The sequence below is a fragment of the Schistocerca nitens genome, chromosome 4 (genome assembly GCF_023898315.1).
Source record: "Schistocerca nitens isolate TAMUIC-IGC-003100 chromosome 4, iqSchNite1.1, whole genome shotgun sequence".
NCBI classification, from domain to species: domain Eukaryota; kingdom Metazoa; phylum Arthropoda; class Insecta; order Orthoptera; family Acrididae; genus Schistocerca; species Schistocerca nitens.
Window position 1 is genome coordinate 94,823,676 of NC_064617.1, and position 22,411 is coordinate 94,846,086.

General features: G+C 44.9%; 1 protein-coding gene across 1 annotated transcript in view; it reads left to right on the top strand.

The window, feature by feature from the left end:
- Positions 1–21,899, top strand: part of LOC126252134 (trypsin-6-like) — a 152,662-nt gene extending 130,763 nt beyond the window's left edge. Inside the window, exon 2 of the mRNA XM_049953000.1 lies at positions 21,528–21,899. Within this exon, the coding sequence (XP_049808957.1) occupies positions 21,528–21,899 (372 nt within the window). The remainder of the gene's footprint in view (positions 1–21,527) is intronic.
- Positions 21,900–22,411: the final 512 nt, after the last annotated feature.

The window sequence follows — 22,411 nt, forward strand, 5'->3', positions numbered from 1 at the left end:
TCAAATGGCTCTGAGCACTATGGGACTCAACTGCTGAGGTCATTAGTCCCCTAGAACTTAGAACTAGTTAAACCTAACTAACCTAAGGACATCACAAACATCCATGCCCGAGGCAGGATTCGAACCTGCGACCGTAGCGGTCTTGCGGTTCCAGACTGCAATTAGAAAAGAAAAACGGGGATATGACAACAACAGACTCTCTGAAATCCAGCAGGATTTCATCAAAAATAATACAAGAAATTTTTATAAGACTTTCAGGGAAAACTTACAGGGATACCAAGCGCCTAGCTTGTGCTTCAAGAAACCCGATGGCTCTTTGGAAACCAACACGAAAAATAACTGCAAAATCTTAGCCCAATATTTCAGTTCCCTCCTCAACTGCGGACCACCCCAAGAAAAACTTGTCTTCTCTTCTCCAGTATTCACACACCCAGACTCACATGCCCCGGATCTTGAAGAAATTATGGAGATAGTCAAGCAGTTGAAAAATAACAAAGCACCAGGAGAAGATGGGATCATTGCTGAGTTCTGGAAACTAAACGATCCTATACTTACGCAGAAATTACACCGTATAATATCAGACATATGGATAACGGAGCAGATACCAGAGGACTGGAAATGCGCTCTAATTCACCCGCTACACAAAAAGGGCGACAAGACAGACATGAACAATTACAGAGGAATTTCCCTGCTCCCAGTCGCTTACAAAATCCTTTCCAAAGCGCTTTTAAACAGGATAGAATCCCAAGCAGATACACTAATTGGTGAATACCAGGCCGGATTCAGAAAAGGACGGTCACGTGCGGAACAGATCTGGTGCTTAAAGACAATATTACAAATGAGGAAATGCAGAAACACAGTAGTTACATTCATCGACTTCAGGAAAGCATATGATTCAGTGGACCGTGGAACCCTGTTTAAAATCATGGAAGAATTTGCGATCGACCGAAAGACACGAAAAATCACAGAACAGACACTTACAGGAACAACGGCCAAAGTGAAATTCATGGGCGAAGTATCAGAACCCTTCGAAATCAAATCTGGAGTCCGACAGGGGGACGGACTATCCCCAATCCTTTTCAATATTGTTCTAGAAAAGATAATCAGGGAATGGGAACCTCACGTAAAGGGTATCCAAATTGGTATCAAGAAAGAGAACCAAATTAAAGTCAAGTGCCTTGCTTTCGCTGACGATATTGCAATTATCACCAATAACAGAACAGAAGCGATTCACGCAGTGGAAAAACTACATGAAATTTCACAAAAAACCGGACTACAGATATGAAAAAACCCAATAGATGGAAAGGCAGCCAGAAAATAAATCCCCTTTAATAACAAAATATGGTAAAATTGCACAAGTCTGCCATTTTAAATACCTCGGTGAAACTATACAGTCCTCAGGATTAAACCGAATTGCCAATGAACAAAGAATCACCAAGCTCCAGAAAGCCTACAAGCTAACATGGACGCATTACAACAAGAAGTGCATTTCGACAGACGCAAAATTAAGGCACTATACAACAGTGATTCTTCCAGAAGCAATCTATGCAGCTGAAACAATGGTGATTGATGGTCATTCTAAAATTAAGGAAATAGAAAAGCAGGAAAGAAAAATTCTCAGGAAGATTTACGGTCCAATCAACAAAAATGGCATTTGGATGAAGAGACCACAAAACGAGCTCTATAGAAAGATCAACATAGTAACAGATGAAATCAGAAAGCGCCGAGCCAAATTTTATACACACATCTACAGGATGGAAGACTCCAGAACAGCAAATAAATTATTCAGTATTATAACAAGGAGTAAATGTGGCACGGAATGGCTGAAAGAAGTCCAGAGGGATCTACAGCAGATCAACATAAAAAATCTCGAAGATCGCACCGAGTGCGGGCATAAAATCAGAAGTGTGAAGTTTGGGGAAAGAACATCGCGTCAGCCTGGTAAAAAATGGACAGAGGAACGGAAGAAGGAGCATTCTGAGAGGATGAGGAGGTTTTGGGAAGCAAAGAAGAAAAACATCCGAAGATGAAATTATGAATTCAAGTTCAATCGCTCTCCTAAAGGGGAACAATCGTTATAATAATATATATATAATATATATATATATATAAAACATTACCGCTGGATGTATTTCGTAAACCACATCAAATACTGACGAATCGATTCCACAGACCGAACGTGAGGAGAGGGGCTAGTGTAATTGGTTAGTACAAACCATAAAAAAATGCACGGAAGTATGTTTTTTAACACAAACCTACGTTTTTTTAAATGGAACCCCGTTAGTTTTGTTAGCACATCTGAACATATAAACAAATATATAATCAGTGCCGTTTGTTGCATTGTAAAATGTTAATTACATCCGGAGATATTGTAACCTAAAGTTGACGCTTGAGTAACACTCCTCCGCTGTTCGATCGTGTGTATCGGAGAGCACTGAATTACGTAGGGGTCCAAAGGGAACGGTGATGGACCTTAGGTACAGAAGTGACTGGAACAGCACATTACGTCCACATGCTAACACCTTTTTATTGGTCCAAAAATGGCTCTGAGCACTATGGGACTTAACTTCTGAGGTCATCAGTCCCCTAGAACTTAGAACTACTTGAACCTAACTAACCTAAGGACATCACACACATCCATGCCCGAGGCAGGATTCGAACCTGCGACCGTAGCGGTCGCGCGGTTTCAGACTGAATCGCCTAGAACCGCTCGGCCACTCCGGCCGGCCTTTTTATTGGTCTTTTTCACTGACGCACATGTACATACCATGAGGGGTGAGGTACACGTACACACGTGGTTTCCTTTTTCAATTACGGAGTGGAATAGAGTGTCCCGACATGTCAGGCCAATAGATGTTCAATATGGTGGCCATCATTTGCTGCACACAATTGCAATCTCTGGCGTAATGAATGTCGTACACGCCGCAGTACATCTGGTGTAATGTCGCCGCAGGCTGCCACAATACGGTTTTTCATATCCTCTGGGGTTGTAGGCACATTACGGTACACATTCTCCTTTAACGTACCCCACAGAAAGAAGTCCAGAGGTGTAAGATCAGGAGAACGGGCTGACCAATTTATGCGTCCTCCACGTCCTATGAAACGCCCGTCGAACATCCTGTCAAGGGTCAGCCTAGTGTTAATTGCGGAATGTGCAGGTGCACCATCATGCTGATACCACATACGTCGACGCGTTTCCAGTGGGACATTTTCGAGCAACGTTGGCAGATCATTCTGTAGAAACGCAGCTGTTTGGGCCCCTGCAATGAAGTGAGGACCAATAAGGTGGTCGCCAATGATTCCGCACCATACATTTACAGTCCACGGTCGCTGTCGCTCTACCTGTCTGAGCCAGCGAGGATTGTCCACGGACCAGTAATGCATGTTCCGTAGATACACTGCCCCGTGGTTTGTGAAACCCGCTTCATCGGTAAACAGGTAGAACTGCAACGCACTCTCTGTTAATGGCCATTGACAGAATTGCACTCGATGACTAAAGTCATCACCATGTAATTGCTGATGTAGCGACACTTAAAACGGGTGAAAGCAGTGACGATGCAGTATGCGCATGACACTACTTTGACTCAGTCCACCGGCTCTCGCAATGTCCCGTGTACTCACGTGTGGGTTCATGGCAACAGCAGCTAACACACCAACTGCACCCGCTTCTCCTGTGACGGGCCTGTTACGGACCCGTTTGGGTGCTACGACCATACCTGTTGCATACAGTTGGCGGTAGATGTTTTGCAATGCGCGGCACGTTGGATGCTCTCTGTCCGGGTACCGTTCTGCATACACCCTGCAGGCTTCAGCTGCATTTCGTCGACAGTCGCCATTGATGAGTATCATCTCCGCCTTTTCAGAGTTCGAATACACCATGGTCACAGTTCCTACAACACTACACTATCACGGACGTCTGGTAACACGGTGTACTACAGTTGGTCTGCGAGCGGAGACGAATGCAAAATAACAATAGCAGCAAGCGCTACATGCGGACACTACGACAGCTAGACCAAACTCTAACATTGCACTACAGCCACACTCGTAAACACCGTCGTCATCGTCAACATGTCCCTGCAGATGCTGCTCGCCGACCGTGGCCCGTGTTTGTTACAACACGCAACTGAACGTCGGAGGTTTCAAGCGTCAACTTTAGGTTACAATATCTCCGGATGTAATTAAAATTTTACAATGCAACATACGGCAATGATTACGTATTTGTTTATATGTTCAGATGTGCTAACAAAACTAACGTGGCTCCATTTAAAAAAACGTAGGTTTCTGTTAAAAAACATACTTCCGTGCACTTTTGTATGGTATGTATTAAACAATTACACTAGACCCTCTCCTCACGTTCGGTCTGTGGAATCGGTTCGTCAGTATTTGATGTGGATTACGGAATATATCCAACGCTAACGTTAGGTGACTGGCCTGACCATACGCTGAATTATGGGCAGGTGCAAGCTGAAATACTGTTACACCACTGGCCATTAAAATTGCTACACCAAGAAGAAATGCAGATGATAAACGGGTATTCACTGGACAAATATATTATACTAGAGCTGACATGTAATTACATTTTCACGCAAATTGGGTGCATAGATCCTGAGAAATCAGTACCCAGAACTACCAATCTGGCCTTAATAACAGCCTTGATACGCCTGGCCATTGAGTCAAACAGAGCTTGGATGGCGTGTACAGGTACAGCTGCCCACGCAGCTTCAACACGATGCCACAGTTCATCAAGAGTAGTGACTGGCGTATTGTGACGAACCAGTTGCTCGGCCACCATTGACCAGACATTTTCAATTGGTGAGAGATCTGGAGAATGTGCTGGCCAGGGCAGCTGTCGAACATTTTCTGTATCCAGAAAGGCCCGTACAGGACCTGCAACATGCTGTCGTGCATTATCCTGCTGAAATGTAGGGTTATGCAGGGATCGAATTAAGGGTAGAGCCACGGGTCGTAACACATCTGAAATGTAACGTCCACTGTTCAAAGTGCCATCAATGCGAAAAAGAGGTGACCGAGACTTGTAACCAATGGCATCCCATAACATACGCCAGTCATCGCCAGTATGGTGATGACGAACACACGCTTCCAATGTGCTTTCACCGCGATGTCGCCAAACACGGATGCGACCATCATGATGCTGTAAACAGAACCTGGATTCATCCGAAAAAATGACGTTTTGCCATTCGTGCACCCAGGTTCGTCGTTGAGTACACCATCGCAGGCGCTCCTGCCTGTGATGCAGCGTCAATGGTAACCGCAGCCATGGTCTCCGAGCTGATAGTCCAAGCTGCTGCAAACGTCGTTGAACTGTTTGTGCAGATGGTTATTGTCTTGCAAACGTCCCCATCTGTTGACTGAGGGATCGAGACGTGGCTGCACGATCCGTTATAGCCACGCGGATAAGATTCCTGTCATCTCGACGAGGCCGTTGGGATCCAGCACGGCGATCCGCATTACCCTCCTGAACCCACCGATTCCATATTCTGCTAACAGTCATTGGATCTCGACCAATGCGAGCAGCAATGTCGCGATACGGTAAACTGCAATCGCGGTAGGCTAAAATCAGACCTTTATCAAAGTCGGAAACGTGATGGTACGAATGTCTCCTTACACGAGGCATCACAACAACGTTTCACCAGACAACGCCGGTCAACTGCTGTTTGTGTATGAGAAATCGGTTGGAAACTTTCCTCATGTTGCCGCGCGGGATTAGCAGAGCGGTCTGGGAGCTGCAGTCACGGACTGTGCGGCTGGTCCCGACGGATGTTCGAGTCCTTCCTCGGGCATGGGTGTGCGTCTTTGTACTAAGGATAATTTAGGTTAAGTAGTGTGTAGGCTTAGAGACTGATGACCTTAGCAGTTAAGTCCCATAAGATTTCACACACACACACATTTCCTCATGTCAGCACGTTGTAAGTGTCGCCACCGGCGCCAACCTTGTGTGAATGCTCTGAAAATCTAATCATTTGCATATCACAGCATCTTCTTCCTGTCGGTTAAATTTCGCGTCTGTAGCACGTCATCTTCGTGGTGTAGCAATTTTAATGGCCAGTAGTGTACATTTGAAGAAGCAACTACACATTTGTATTTCACAGTGAAAGGCAGAATATTTATGTTAGTGTTCTTGCATTATTTTTATGCTTCTAAGGCTAATCGAATTTTGAAAAGACAGTTTTGAAGTAGGCTATCTCGTGTACTTTCGGAGGCCTGTAGAGGACGCAAACTAAGGAAACTCTCTTAATTGATTTTATATTTACTAACATATATTTTCTTCCCCCATGAACCATGGACCTTGCCGTTGGTGGGGAGGCTTGCGTGCCTCAGCGATACAGATAGCCGTACCGTAGGTGCAACCACAACGGAGGGGTATCTGTTGAGAGGCCAGACAAACATGTGGTTCCTGAAGAGGGGCAGCAGCCTTTTCAGTAGTTGCAGGGGCAACAGTCTGGATGATTGACTGATCTGGCCTTGTAACATTAACCAAAACGGCCTTGCTGTGCTGGTACTGCGAACGGCTGAAAGCAAGGGGAAACTACAGCCGTAATTTTTCCCGAGGACATGCAGCTTTACTGTATGATTAAATGATGATGGCGTCCTCTTGGGTAAAATATTCCGGAGGTAAAATAGTCCCCCATTCGGATCTCCGGGCGGGGACTACTCAAGAGGACGTCGTTATCAGGAGAAAGAAAACTGGCATTCTACGGATCGGAGCGTGGAATGTCAGATCCCTTAATCGGGCACGTAGGTTAGAAAATTTAAAAAGGGAAATGGATAGGTTAAAGTTAGATATAGTGGGAATTAGTGAAGTTCGGTGGCAGGAAGAACAAGACTTTTGGTCAGGTGATTACAGGGTTATAAATACAAAATCAAATAGGGGTAATGCAGGAGTAGGTTTAATAATGAATAAAAAAATAGGAGTGCGGGTTAGCTACTACAAACAGCATAGTGAACGCATTATTGTGGCCAAGATAGACACAAAGCCCATGCCTACTACAGTAGTACAAGTTTATATGCCAACTAGCTCTGCTGATGAAGAAATTGATGAAATGTATGACGAGATAAAAGAAATTATTCAGGTAGTGAAGGGAGACGAAAATTTAATAGTCATGGGTGACTGGAATTCGTCAGTAGGAAAAGGGAGAGAAGGAAACATAGTAGGTGAATATGGATTGGGGGGAAGAAATGGAAGAGGAAGCCGCCTTGTAGAATTTTGCACAGAGCATAACTTAATCATAGCTAACACTTGGTTCAAGAATCATAAAAGAAGGTTGTATACCTGGAAGAATCCTGGAGATACTAATAGGTATCAGATAGATTATATAATGGTAAGACAGAGATTTAGGAACCAGGTTTTAAATTGTAAGACATTTCCAGGGGCAGATGTGGATTCTGACAACAATCTATTGGCTATGAACTGCAGATTGAAACTGAAGAAACTGCAAAAAGGTGGGAATTTAAGGAGATGGGACCTGGATAAACTGAAAGAACCAGAGGTTGTAGAGAGTTTCAAGGAGGGCATAAGGGAACAATTGACAGGAATGGGGGAAAGAAATACAGTAGAAGAAGAATGGGTAGCTCTGAGGGATGAAGTAGTGAAGGCAGCAGAGGATCAAGTAGGTAAAAAGACGAGGGCTAATAGAAATCCTTGGGTAACAGAAGAAATATTGAATTTAATTGATGAGAGGAGAAAATATAAAAATGCAGTAAATGAAGCAGGCAAAAGGGAATACAAACGTCTCAAAAATGAGATCGACAGAAAGTGCAAAATGGCTAAGCAGGGATGGCTAGAGGAAAAATGTAAAGTAGACAACATTCCATTAGAACTACTGGTGGCCTTGGGAGAGCCAGTCATGACAAAACTCTACCATCTGGTGAGCAAGATGTATGAGACAGGCGAAATACCCACAGACTTCAAGAAGAATATAATAATTCCAATACCAAAGAAAGCAGGTGTTGACATATGTGAAAATTACCGAACTATCAGTTTAATAAGTCACAGCTGCAAAATACTAACGCGAATCCTTTACAGACGAATGGAAAAACTGGTAGAAGCGGACCTCGTGGAAGATCAGTTTGGATTCCGTAGAAATGTTGGAACACGTGAGGCAATACTAACCTTACGACTTATCTTAGAAGAAAGATTAAGAAAAGGCAAACCTACGTTTCTAGCATTTGTAGACTTAGAGAAAGCTTTTGACAACGTTAACTGGAATACTCTCTTTCAAATTCTGAAGGTGGCAGGGGTAAAATACAGGGAGCGAAAGGCTATTTACAATTTGTACAGAAACCAAATGGCAGTTATAAGAGTCGAGGGGCATGAAAGGGAAGCAGTGGTTGGGAAAGGAGTGAGACAGGGTTGTAGCCTCTCCCCGATGTTATTCAATCTGTATATTGAGCAAGCAGTAAAGGAAGCAAAAGAAAAATTCGGAGTAGGTATTAAAATTCATGGAGAAGAAGTAAAAACTTTGAGGTTCGCCGATGACATTGTAATTCTGTCAGAGACAGCAAAGGACTTGGAAGAGCAGTTGAACGGAATGCACAGTGTCTTGAAAGGAGGATATAAGATGAACATCAACAAAAGCAAAACGAGGATAATGGAATGTAGTCAAATTAAATCGGGTGATGCTGAGGGGATTAGATTAGGAAATGAGACACTTAAAGTAGTAAAGGAGTTTTGCTATTTAGGGAGTAAAATAACTGATGATGGTCGGAGTAGAGAGGATATAAAATGTAGACTGGCAATGGCAAGGAAATCGTTTCTGAAGAAGAGAAATTTGTTAACATCGAGTATAGATTTAAGTGTCAGGAAGTCGTTTCTGAAAGTTTTTGTACGGAGTGTAGCCATGTATGGAAGTGAAACATGGACGATAACCAGTTTGGACAAGAAGAGAATAGAAGCTTTTGAAATGTGGTGCTACAGAAGAATGCTGAAGATAAGGTGGGTAGATCACGTAACTAATGAGGAGGTATTGGTTCAAATGGCTCTGAGCACTATGGGACTCAACTGCTGTGGTCATAAGTCCCCTAGAACTTAGAACTACTTAAACCTAACTAACCTAAGGACAGCACACAACACCCAGCCATCACGAGGCAGAGAAAATCCCTGACCCCGCCGGGAATCGAACCCGGGAACCCGGGCGTGGGAAGCGAGAACGCTACCGCACGACTACGAGATGCGGGCGAGGAGGTATTGAATAGGATTGGGGAGAAGAGAAGTTTGTGGCACAACTTGACTAGAAGAAGGGATCGGTTGGTAGGACATGTTTTGAGGCATCAAGGGATCACAAATTTAGCATTGGAGGGCAGCGTGGAGGGTAAAAATCGTAGAGGGAGACCAAGAGATCAATACACTAAACAGATTCAGAAGGATGTAGGTTGCAGTAGGTACTGGGAGATGAAGAAGCTTGCACAGGATAGAGTAGCATGGAGAGCTGCATCAAACCAGTCTCAGGACTGAAAACCACAACAACAACAACATATATTTGACTTGTTTGTCTTCATTACTATTGGATGTTAGTAGCACGGTCGGCAATAAGTCAAAGCGTTTGTGTCCCACTACTTCACCTGCTCGTCTGTTACTTCTGTGGTGTCTTAGGACAGTGGAGCCCATATTAGGGAAGTGGACAGTATGCTTGCCTTGAGACAGGTGTCAACGTTTGTTAGCAGAAAGACATGGATGTCAACATTCTGAAATATATGACAGAGTTCGTCGAAATGAGTTGAAAGTGATGGCCAACTATGTTCTACAGTAACAATACAGACGCACTGGTAGAACTAGTGGCTGCACGAGTAGACTAGTTTGTAGCTCCTGCATGAGTAGACTAGTTTGTAGCTTCTAAAGCACAGTCCCTAGATTTCATTTGCACTGAATTTCTCCAGCCTTTATCCGCACCATTATCCTGCCATCTCTTGTTCACTCCTCATGTAGCCCAAATTCGGATATCACATTATTCGAAACTTTTACCTTTAAGTAGTGAAATCCCCGCATATTATCAGGCTTGTCATTGCGAATTTCTTAATCACTATGACTATTTCAGAACTTTTTGTATACGATACAAATTTCACGATTGTGGTTCTAGGTTTCATAGACCACAACGCTCTACGTGCTACTCCATAACTTATGAATATAGAATGTGCTGCACGTATATTTGTTCTGGCTTTAAAGTTTTACGATTTAAAATATCTGCGTTTACAGTAAATATTTTAATTTTACCAGTGTACTTTCCGGTGCTGCACAACAATATGTCAAAATGGTTCAAATGGCTCTGAGCACTATGGGACTTAACATCTGAGGCCATCAGTCCCCTAGAACTTAGAACTACTTAAACCTAACTAACCTAAGGACATCACACACATCCATGCCCGAGGCAGGATTCGAACCTGCGACCGTAGCGGTCACGCGGTTCCAGACTGAAGCGCCTAGAACCGCTCGGCCACTCTGGCCGGCCAACAATATGTCATTCACATGGTCTTCGCCTAGAAGAATTACGAGGGATGTTCGGTACCATTTTACCAAAATAGAGAAAAAGGAAAATTCAGCTACTGTCAGCAGATAATTGCGATGACTTCTAGCTCATCATCGAACTTGAAGAGATATCTAAAATCGAAGCATCGTTCTGTACCTCTGGAACAAGATCGATCAAGATCGATATCAATCGATGCATAAATTCGAGAAATCATTTCTCATAAACCTCATCCGCTTCTGCCTTGGATGAAGATATCTTCTCAGAAAGGCAAACTGAGTCTCAAGCTGTATCTAGCCCACGTTCTGTACCGAGTACTATTTCCTTTTGTGATGCCTTCAGCCCCAACTGCTTTTCATACACAACAACCAATAAGTATTTTTTTAATATTAATTTAATATTATATTATAAATCCGCTCACTTTAAATAAAAGTATGACATTAGATGTAGAGCTTTTAAAAGTGATCAGCAGTTATTTATATTTATGCGCAAGTGAAACTCTCTGATGCCCAGTCTGCATCATTAGTTATTTGATAAAATTAAAAATGACTTGACCACCGCAAAGGGGGTGTGCCTAACGTTTGATGCATGGACGAGTGTAAATAACATTAATTTCTACGCTCTCACTGCTCATATCGTAGATTAGAAGAGTGAACTAAGTCATACCTTTTTGTGTGCTCACAATTCGAAGACAGACACACTGCTGACAACACGTCAGACTGGATAAAACTTGTTATCACTAATACAATATCAATTTTAAAATGACATCCACAACAACAGAGAATGTGTCAAATGTGAAACTGCCACGCTTCTGAAACTTCCACACAGCCCACACTTTACACATGCTTTAAACGTCACTGCGCAACATGCAATTCAGAAGGCCATACAAAAACCATTAATGATGTCAAATGAGTTGTTATTTTTCTTAAAGAGAGGCCCTCTGCCTTAAGCAAACTTGCAGAAATGCAATAAATTTAAAAAAGACCGATTGAAACTGAAACAAGATGCCCTAATGAGATGGAACACTACTTACGAAATGTTGCAAAGATTTACTTGAAATAAAGATCCCATAATTTCTTGCCTCGCAATTTTAGGTGGAAAATCGATCATCTTAAACTTAAAAGGTACACACTGGGAGATAATGCAAAACGCTTTACAGATTTTTGAACTTTTCGATGAGGTAGACAAAGAAGTGTCCTCAGAGAAAACAGTCTCACATTTAAAAGTGAATATCTTACCAAGATTAATGGAATGGCAACTAAAATCTTTTAAAGACAAAAATAAAGAGTTTCGTCAAGAAAGAAAATCATTGGTTGACAATTTGCTTAAAGGGTTATTAGAGTGGCTTGGGATTATCTCCAGCAACGAACTGATTAGCCACGCAACATTACTGGATCTCCGATCCAAAGCCAGTGATTTTCAGACGACAAAATATTTCAGGACTACTACATGAAAGCTTTTGCAGAAATGAAAGCGTTGGTTGTTCAAAATAGATCTCATTTCTCAACCATTTACCACTGTGACACGCGAGACTTCTTGAATCTGGGAGGAGTTTACCGAAACTATTAGCTTCAATCAAGTCACGACACAAAGTGCAGCAACTGTCGGACTTGACAGATGTGTAGTGGAGGGATATTTGCCTAGAAATAGCACTTCCTTAAACTGCTGGGGAACAAGAAAATTGCTGTGGCCAGCGCTATATCGATTGGTTCTAAAAGTATTATGTATTACGGCAACATCAATGGCCAGTGAACGAATATTTTCAAAATAAGTACAAATGTGCACTAAGAAGAGATCGAGACTCACATCAACTGAAATGGGTCAAGTTGTAATTATACATGACAATACTGATTAATTTTTCCTTTATGGGAGCATATATGGTAATACTGACTGTCAACAACTGCAGATACACTTCAACTACATTTGTAATAACATTATTTTTTCCACTCAAAATATAATAAGAATCAGTCTTCACTCTCAAAAATTTTCTACTTGATAAAAAATATTTAGGATTTTGTTGTAATATTTATAATTTTTATGGCAGACGAAATTTTAAACTTTTGTTTCTAAGAATAACCACGGATATAACACAAAATTATTACTCCTCTTTATACGTTCTTTCAAAATAAGACGAAATTAGATAAAAATACAGGTTTAGAGACCTGAATTAAAAAGACAATTTACCTTCCCTTTAATTATTTTTGTGAACGAATGGTGAGTGCTACGTCATGAAAAAGAGCTAGTTCATTCCAGTGAACGACCAGGTCTGACCCGATCTGCGAAACGAACAGTTTTGCCTATCTCTCGTGGGCCGACCACGTGTCCCCCCACAATGCATTTAAATGACGCCATTGGCAGGGGGTAATACGGTGGCCAGTCAGCTCCACTTGCTTTGTGGTTTTAGGGTGGTTCCAAGATGCTGTACTCAACCTCTTCACACAATGTTTTAAGCACCCAGAATCCGAAAGCTTACTATTCATTTCCCTAGGAATCAGAGATGTTTTACTCCCTGTGGTAGAATCTCTTAGAAAGTGCATCATCTTATTGACTGCTTGATGTGACTGAGCAACAGGTCCTCTAAGGGTACGGCTGAAGGTTGGTAGTTTCGAGAAGAAAATTTTGGCTAAAATGGCTCTGTGCACTATGGGACTTAACAACTATGGTCATCAGTCCCCTAGAACTTAGTACTACTTAAACCTAACTAACCTAAGGACATCACACAACACCCAGTCATCACGAGGCAGAGAAAGTACCTGACCCCTCCCCCCCCCCCCCCCCCCCCCGGGAATCGAACCCGGAAAGAAAATTTTCACCCGTCCCTCAAGTGAATAGACGCTGACCACTTTGCCGCTTGCTACAAGTCAACGAGAAACTGATTTCGCAGGACGTCTCTTCTACCAACTCTGCCATCTTGGTGGTCTTCTTCATCCGTTACATTGCCATTGAACGCTCCACGTTGTAGACCAGTTCGCTTTCCTCAGCTCATAGTCTACAAGGCAGCGTGATAAAATTACCTTCGTTCTCTTCTGAATCACTGTGTACTGGGCCAATCCCACTGCGACGACCCCAGTGCGTTTGTACCATCTTCATTAACGATGCGCATGATATTAAAATTTCCTGATACACTACTGGCCATTAAAATTGCTACACCACGAAGATGGCGTGCTACAGACGCGAAATTTAACCGACAGCAAGAAGATGCTGTGATATGCAAATGATCAGCTTTTCAGAGCATTCACACAAGGTTGGCGCCGATGGCAACACCTACAACGTGCTGACGTGAGGAAAGTTTCCAACTGATTTCTCATACACAAACAGCAGTTAACAGGCGTTGCCTGGTGAAACGTTGTTTTGGTGCCTCGTGTAAGGAGGAGAAATGCGTACCAACACGTTTCCGACTTTGATAAAGGTCGGATTGTAGCCTATCGCGATTGCGATTTATCGCATCGCGACATTGCTGCTCGTGTTGGTCGAGATCCAATGACTGTTAGCAGAATATGGAATCGGTGGGTTCAGGAGGGTAATACGGAACGCCGTGCTGGGTCCCAACGGCCTCGTATCACTATCAGTCGAGATGACAGGCATCCGCATGGCTGTAACGGATCGTGCAGCCACGTCTCGATCCCTCAGTCAACAGATGGGGACGTTTGCAAGACAATAACCATCTGCACGAACAGTGCGACGACATTTGCAGCAGCATGGACTATCAGCTCGGAAACCGTGGCTGCGGTTACCCTTGACGCTGCATCACAGATAGGAGTGCCTGCGATGGTGTAAACGACGAACCTGGGTGCACGAATAGCAAAACATTTTTTCGGATGAATCCAGGTTCTGTTTACAGCATCATGATGGTCGCATCCGTGTTTGGCGACATCGCGGTGAACGCACATTGGAAGCGTGTATACGCCATACTGGCGTATCATACGGCATGAGGTATGGGGTGCCATTGGTTACACGTCTCGGTCGCCTCTTTTTCGCATTGACGGTACTTTGAACAGTGGACGTTACATTTCAGATGTGTTACGACCCGTGGCTCTACCCTTAATTCGATCCCTGCGAAACCCTACATTTCAGCAGGATAATGCATGACCGCATGTTGCAGGTCCTGTACGGACCTTTCTGGATACAGAAAATGTTCGACTGCTGCCCTGGCAAGCACATTCTCCAGATCTCTCACCAATTGAAAACGTCTGGTCAATGGTGGCCGAGCAACTGGTTCGTCACAATACGTCAGTCACTACTCTTGATGAACTGTGGTATCGTGTTGAAGCTGCATGGGCAGCTGTACCTGTACACGCCATCCAAGCTCTGTTTGACCCAACGCCCAGGATTACGGCTAGAGTTGGTTGTTCTGGGTACTGATGTCTCAGGATCTATGCACCCAAATTGCGTGAAAATGTAATCACATGTCAGTTCTAGTATAATATATTTGTCCAATGAATACCCGTTTATCATCTGCATTTCTTCGTGGTGTAGCAACTTTAATGGCCAGTAGTGTAGCTATTAGTCTATTAATACGTACATATTGTTAAAAAGTTTTGTGTTCTCCTCTCTTTAAAGCGCCTTGTAGCTGCTTATGTGTCTCATAATTTGTTGTTCAAGTATTGATTTTTTCCAAGCGTATTGTTACATTACCGTTTCCGAGATTTATACGTATGTACCAATACACTGACGAATTAAACTTTATCGCCTGTGTCTGCTGTGAAGGCTGACTGGTTGCGTTATAGACATGGGACGCGATAATGACAACGGTGAAGTGAAAAATGGTGACTTCGTCTAGCAACTATACGGCCCGCAAATGAGAATATCAACCGGCATAGGCGATCTCTACACATCGCAAACTTACGGCCTGGAATAGAGTCTGGGAATGAGCACATGGGAAATGGAGAGGCTGGTTGTCTGTTGGCGTGCTACCGCGGCGAGAGTCTGTGGAGAGTGGTTGAAGAATAGTGAACCCACGAGTAGGCGACAAAGTGTTTGCCGTCCACGTTTCATCACAGAACTGGCAGACGTTATGAGCTGTGATCATTCCACCATCGTGCGACATTTGCATGCAATGAGCAAGATTGAAAAACTGAGTGCATGGTACCGGATGCTCTAAGCAAAAATCACAAAAATCAGGCCATGGCCATATCTGCATCTGTGCTTGCTGGCTCGGGAACAACACATTCTCATCCTGTATCACTAGTGGCAACGAGAAATGGTTTATTGATGCTTACATAAGGAAAAGCAATCTTCCCTACAAAGATCTGCACGCATTCACAAAAGATAATCTCATGCATCTGGTGGAACAGTGACGTTGTGGTGTACTACGAATCGCTTCCCTCAGGTGTAACTACCACTGTTGACATTTATTGTCAACAACTGCGACGTCTTGGAACTCAGTCCAAGAACAACGACCAGGAAGACTGCGTGAGTGATGCTACTCCATGATAATGCCCACCCGCATTCGGTTAGACTGAATATACAGGAGTTCGGTTGGGAAGTCGGTCCGGACTCACCTTCTTTTCCTAATCTTGTGCCAACAGATATTCACCTTTTTTGCTGTCGAACAACCTTCAAGGATTTCCTCTCCGGATGAAAACGCAATCCGAACAGTACTCGACGAGTTTTTCTCCCCAAAAGCACGTGATTTCTACAGTCGCGCGATCGAGAACTTACCTATCGTTGGCGGACTGTGTTAAGTAGTGAAGGAGAATGAATATACACTATGTGATCAAAAATATCCAGACACCTGGCTGAAAATGACACAAGTTTGTGGGGCCCTCCATCGGTAATGCTTCAATTCAGTATGGTGTTCGCCCACGCTTAGCCTTGATGACAGCTTCCACTCTCGTTCAGTCAGGTGCTGGAAGATATCTTGGGGAATGGCAGCCGATTCTCACGAAGTGCCGCACTAAGGAGAGGAATCGATGTCGGCCGGTGAGGCCTGGCACGAAGCCGGCGTTCCAAAACATCCCATGTGGTGTCACCGCCAGACATCACACTTGCTAGGTGGTAGCTTAAATCGGCCGCGGTCCATTAGTACATGTCGGACCCGCGTGTCGCCACTGTCAGGATCGCAGACCGAGCGCCACCACAAGGCAGGTCTCGAGAGACTGACTAGCACTCGCCCCAGTTGTACGACGACATTGCTAGCGACTACACTGACGAAGCCTTTCGCTCATTTGCCGAGCAGATAGAATAGCCTTCAGCTAAGTTAATGGCTACGACCTAGCAAGGCGCCATTTGTAGCATTGCCTGTATCTCAAGATAGTCTCACTTGTATCATCAAGAATGCTGTATACCAAAGGACGATATAAAAGTTAAGTGTTCTAGTAGCTACGTTCTTTTCTTTGTCACATTCATCACGTATCCTGTTCCAGACTTCGCGCCAGTCGGCGTGAGTTGACGCGTGCCCTTTCGGCTACTTCACTGTGGACTGGCTGCCTTAACAGTCCACTACATCCCAGAGGTGTTCTGTAGGATTGAGGTCAGGACTCTGTGCAGGCCAGTCCTTTACAGGGATGTTACTGTCGTGTAACCACTCCGACACAGGCCGTGCGTTATGAACAGGTGCTCGATCGTGTTGAAATCTGCAATCGCCATCCCCGAATTGCTCTTCAATAGTGGAAAGCAAGAAGGTGCTTAAAACATCAATGTAGTCCTGTGCTGTGATAGTGCCACGCAACCCAACAGGGGGTGCAAGCCCCCTCCATGAAAACACCATAACGCCACCGCCTCCAAATTTTACTGTTGGCACTACACACGCTGGCAGATGGCATTCACCGGGCATTCGCCATACCCACACCCTGCAATCGGATCACCACATTGTGTACTGTGATTCGTCACTCCACACAACGTTTTTCGACTGTTCTATCGTCTAATGTTTACGCTCCTTACACCAAGCGAGGCGTCGTTTGGCATTTACCGGCGTGATGTGTAGCTTATGAGCAGCCACCACGAAATCCAAGTTTTCTCACCTCCCACCTGTCATAGCACTTGCAGTGGTTCCTGAGGCTGTTTGGAATTCTTGTGTGATGGTCTGGATAGATGTCTGCCTATTTCACATTACGGCCCTCTTCAACTGTCGGCGTTCTCTGTCCGTCAACAGATGAGGTCGGCCTGTCCGCTTTTGTGCTGTACGTGTCCCTTCACGTTTCCACTTCATTATCACACCGGAAACAGTGGACCTAGGGATGTTTAGGAGTGTGGTAATCTCGCGTACAGACGTTTGACGCAAGTGACACCCAATCACCTGACCACGTTCGAAGTCCGTGAGTTCCGCAGAGCGCCCTACTCTGCTATCACACAATGTCTAATGACTACTGAGGTCGCTGATATGGAGTACCTTGCAGCAAGTGGCATCACAATGCACCTAATGCGGAAAACGTATGTTTTTGGGAGTGTTCGGATACTTTTGATCACATAGTGTATTACTGATGTTCAAAGTCTCTGTTATGTGCATTTCTTGTGTCTATAAAACTTATGGACTTGTTTACTTACCCTGTATATTTAATTGAAGACCACTGACAATGTTTTACATCATTAATATGAAAGGTGTATGGGGACATAAACAATCATTTTCTAGTAGTTGCACAGATGTGTTAAGTACCGTCAATAATCCATGTAGAGAATAAAAAATCTATATAAAACTTGTGATTTATATATAGTACGTAGGACGTCGAGGTCCCCTGACCTCCATTGCTTACATATTCTGCCCTCACAATCATATTCCGCACATCAAGACGCTTCATTCGAACCCAAACTCGATAAGATAAAGTCAATGTTGTATGAATTCATGTAAACGATATGCAAATAACAAGTAAGCGCACTGTGGTTGAAATACTCGAGGCTGGCGTACACACGTACATTCCAGACACGACGGTCACAAAAGCTTTTAGTTCGGGAGAGGCAAATACCGCATGCCAGGACGCCGGTCCCTTCAGAGGTTTTCACAGGAAGCCATCTACGTCAGCCGGTGACCGCCCGTAGAGCAGACAGTGTTTGCCCGAGTGAAAGGACGACCCCCTGTTCGGCATAAAACCAAATTCCGCTACATTGTGTGGGAGCGGCCAGCCTACGCATTCTTTGCACATAACACGCAGTTTCAGAAATTTTCACAGGGAGACAGCAAACGCCAAACTACAGATTTCCGGATTGGTCGCCTTAAACGAAACGTCATTCTCCCGTTTTAGAACAGCAACGCTGATTGGCAGACAATATTTCTGACGCCTTGCGCTGATGGAGTAATGGAAGAGACCGAAAGATATACCCCTTCATATCTGGCATGGAGAGGGGCTGTTCCGTTGTCGCTCTTGGGGCGAGAGCACATAACAAGAGCTGGCCGCGGTGGTCTAGCGGTTCTAGGCGTTCAGTCCGGAACCGCGTGACTGCTACAGTCGAAGGTTCGAATCCTGCCTCGGGCATGGATATGTGTGATGTCCTTAGGTTAGATTGGGTTTAAGTAGTTCTAAGTTCTAGTGGACTGATGACCACAGATGTTAAGCCCCGTAGTGCTCAGAGCCATTTGCACGTAATAAAAGCGTGCGCGCTCGTACATGTACTCAAAGAGTGAGGAAGAGATCTCTCTTCAGTTTTACTCTGGGAAATCACCTGTATTGAACGACACACTTATTATTATAACTTAGAGTTATAGTTAAACGCCTGCGAGCGAATTTTGAGCGGCATCATGGTGGACTGGTTATCTGACCGGTGTACCATGCCAATAGTTAGACTAGGGGCGAATAGGAATCCTTGGCTTCATCAAGGCGTAGAGGGCGTTTGATTGGCGAAGGTCAGTCCACATAGAACGAGAGTTATCTTATTTGTCAGCAGCGAGCGGCGCAGACAGCAGTCATCGCAGCTTACGGTATTGTGCGCTACAACTATTGCGAGCCCCATATTTCCTCCACAACAGTACACTTCACTGCATTTCACACGCGACAGCCTCGACCGTACCTAGCAACATTCTAAAGGATAATTATTCAAGTTGAGTAGGCGCGCCTCTCAGCCATTCTGCCAAGTCAATAACAATCTTAAACTTTGTATAGAAATTTGATTAGCGAATCCTATCCTTAAGAAGTAACTTCACATTCCGAGAAGAACCAGGATATAACTTGTTCAATTCAAAACTAAAAGTGCCATTGTGATTCCTCAGAATCTTTGCAAAAAAATAAATAATAATTTTTGTTAGTTTCATGTTTTTCTTACACTAACTAGCACTACTCCAGTACCCAAGTATCCCACTAGTTACGTAAGAAATTTTGTGAATTTTTGCGTCATTTCCTCACAGCGGACGAAAGTCCTGAAAGTTTTTGAGGCATTTCTGTTTAGAACGTTAGGAGCGTCTGTCTGACTTCTGTAGTTGTGGGGGGTGGAAATTGCATCTTGCAGGAGCCACAGGGTAAAGGGTACATCTCAGATTAATCCATTGCGCACAATAACAGAATAGCAAAACCCCACGCTCACAAATAGCCCTACGCGAAATCTGTATCTCGAGTATTTTCTATGTACACTCCTGGAAATGGAAAAAAGAACACATTGACACCGGTGTGTCAGACCCACCATACTTGCTCCGGACACTGCGAGAGGGCTGTACAAGCAATGATCACACGCACGGCACAGCGGACACACCAGGAACCGCGGTGTTGGCAGTCGAATGGCGCTAGCTGCGCAGCATTTGTGCACCGCCGCCGTCAGTGTCAGCCAGTTTGCCGTGGCATACGGAGCTCCATCGCAGTCTTTAACACTGGTACCATGCCGCGACAGCGTGGACGTGAACCGTATGTGCAGTTGACGGACTTTGAGCGAGGGCGTATAGTGGGCATGCGGGAGGCCGGGTGGACGTACCGCCGAATTGCTCAACACGTGGGGCGTGAGGTCTCCACAGTACATCGATGTTGTCGCCAGTGGTCGGCGGAAGGTGCACGTGCCCGTCGACCTGGGACCGGACCGCAGCGACGCACGGATGCACGCCAAGACCGTAGGATCCTACGCAGTGCCGTAGGGGACCGCACCGCCACTTCCCAGCAACTTAGGGACACTGTTGCTCCTGGGGTATCGGCGAGGACCATTCGCAACCGTCTCCATGAAGCTGGGCTACGGTCCCGCACACCGTTAGGCCGTCTTCCGCTCACGCCCCAACATCGTGCAGCCCGCCTCCAGTGGTGTCGCGACAGGCGTGAATGGAGGGACGAATGGAGACGTGTCGTCTTCAGCGATGAGAGTCGCTTCTGCCTTGGTGCCAATGATGGTCGTATGCGTGTTTGGCGCCGTGCAGGTGAGCGCCACAATCCTGCATACGACCGGGGCACACAGGGCCAACACCCGGCATCATGGTGTGGGGAGCGATCTCCTACACTGGCCGTACACCACTGGTGATCGTCGAGGGGACACTGAATAGTGCACGGTACATCCAAACCGACATCGAACCCATCGTTCTACCATTCCTAGACCGGCAAGGGAACTTGCTGTTCCAACAGGACAATGCACGTCCGCATGTATCCCGTGCCACCCAACGTGCTCTAGAAGGTGTAAGTCAACTACCCTGGCCAGCAAGATCTCCGGATCTGTCCCCCATTGAGCATGTTTGGGACTGGATGAAGCGTCGTCTCACGCGGTCTGCACGTCCAGCACGAACGCTGGTCCAACTGAGGCGCCAGGTGGAAATGGCATGGCAAGCCGTTCCACAGGACTACATCCAGCATCTCTACGATCGTCTCCATGGGAGAATAGCAGCCTGCATTGCTGCGAAAGGTGGATATACACTGTACTAGTGCCGACATTGTGCATGCTCTGTTGCCTGTGTCTATGTGCCTGTGGTTCTGTCAGTGTGATCATGTGATGTATCTGACTCCAGGAATGTGTCAATAAAGTTTCCCCTTCCTGGGACAATGAATTCACGGTGTTCTTATTTCAATTTCCAGGAGTGTAGTTGCTCATTTCTAGGTAATATCGCTAGTAAATTATCAGTTGTAGCAGCTGTAGTTAAACTTGTCTCGTTTTTACATGGAGCGATTTTCGTTCTCGACAATGAAGAGTCACTGGGATTGCTTTGGGTGTCCACAGGTGGTGACGCTGGGAACAGAGTCTCTAGACGTCGACACAGTGGGGACCGTGGTCGGATGGGGCTTGAGTGGCGTGCAACCCAGCCCCAAGAGGATGGGGAAGACCACAATGGTGGTGGTGCCACGTGTCGAGTGCTTCCCTAGGGGCTTGGAAGAGCAATTGAACACCTTTTACTGTATGCGTCCTCAACACGAAGACACTGGCGCCTGCAGAGGTGACAGTGGAGGGCCGTTTGTCGTCGACAGGATGCAGCACGGCATCCTCTGGTCGGGAGCCTGCACAGGACAGATAAGGGATCGATTTACGTTCACCAATCCAGTTAGTTTACGAGATTGGATTGCCAGTGCCATAGATTCAAGCCTGGAAAGCTGAACAACAAAACAGAATAGTTTCTATCTTCTGCACAGTGTAAGTCCCGTCGAGACTCCTCAAACCTTTGGTAAGGAGTGATATTTCTATGCAGTTGCTCTTTGTTGGGGAAACGCTGTAAATAAAATAGAAAATATTAAAGCTGATTAAAATTGTGTAGTTTGAAATTATGTCTTTTCGCATTCTACATTGGTAGTATATAATGCCTGTTTGTGTTCAGGTGGGACATAAGTAAAGTAAAACTCGGGATCAGTGTATTAATTCTGGAAAGACGCCTCCATTTCTTTTTACGCTGAATTATCCCTGGACTAGAATCTAAACACACAATCTGGACACACTCTTCAATGCCTTATCGCTTTGAATTACGGCGGGCCTATAATTAAACATCCGCTGCTTGAGACAGTGTGGACGGAAAACGGTGTATTGAATGGGCGTCCCACATTATAGGAATAATGTTCAGATTGTGCGCTGCGTGTTTGTGTTAGAAAGTGTTAAGTGTCATGACTTGTAGTTAA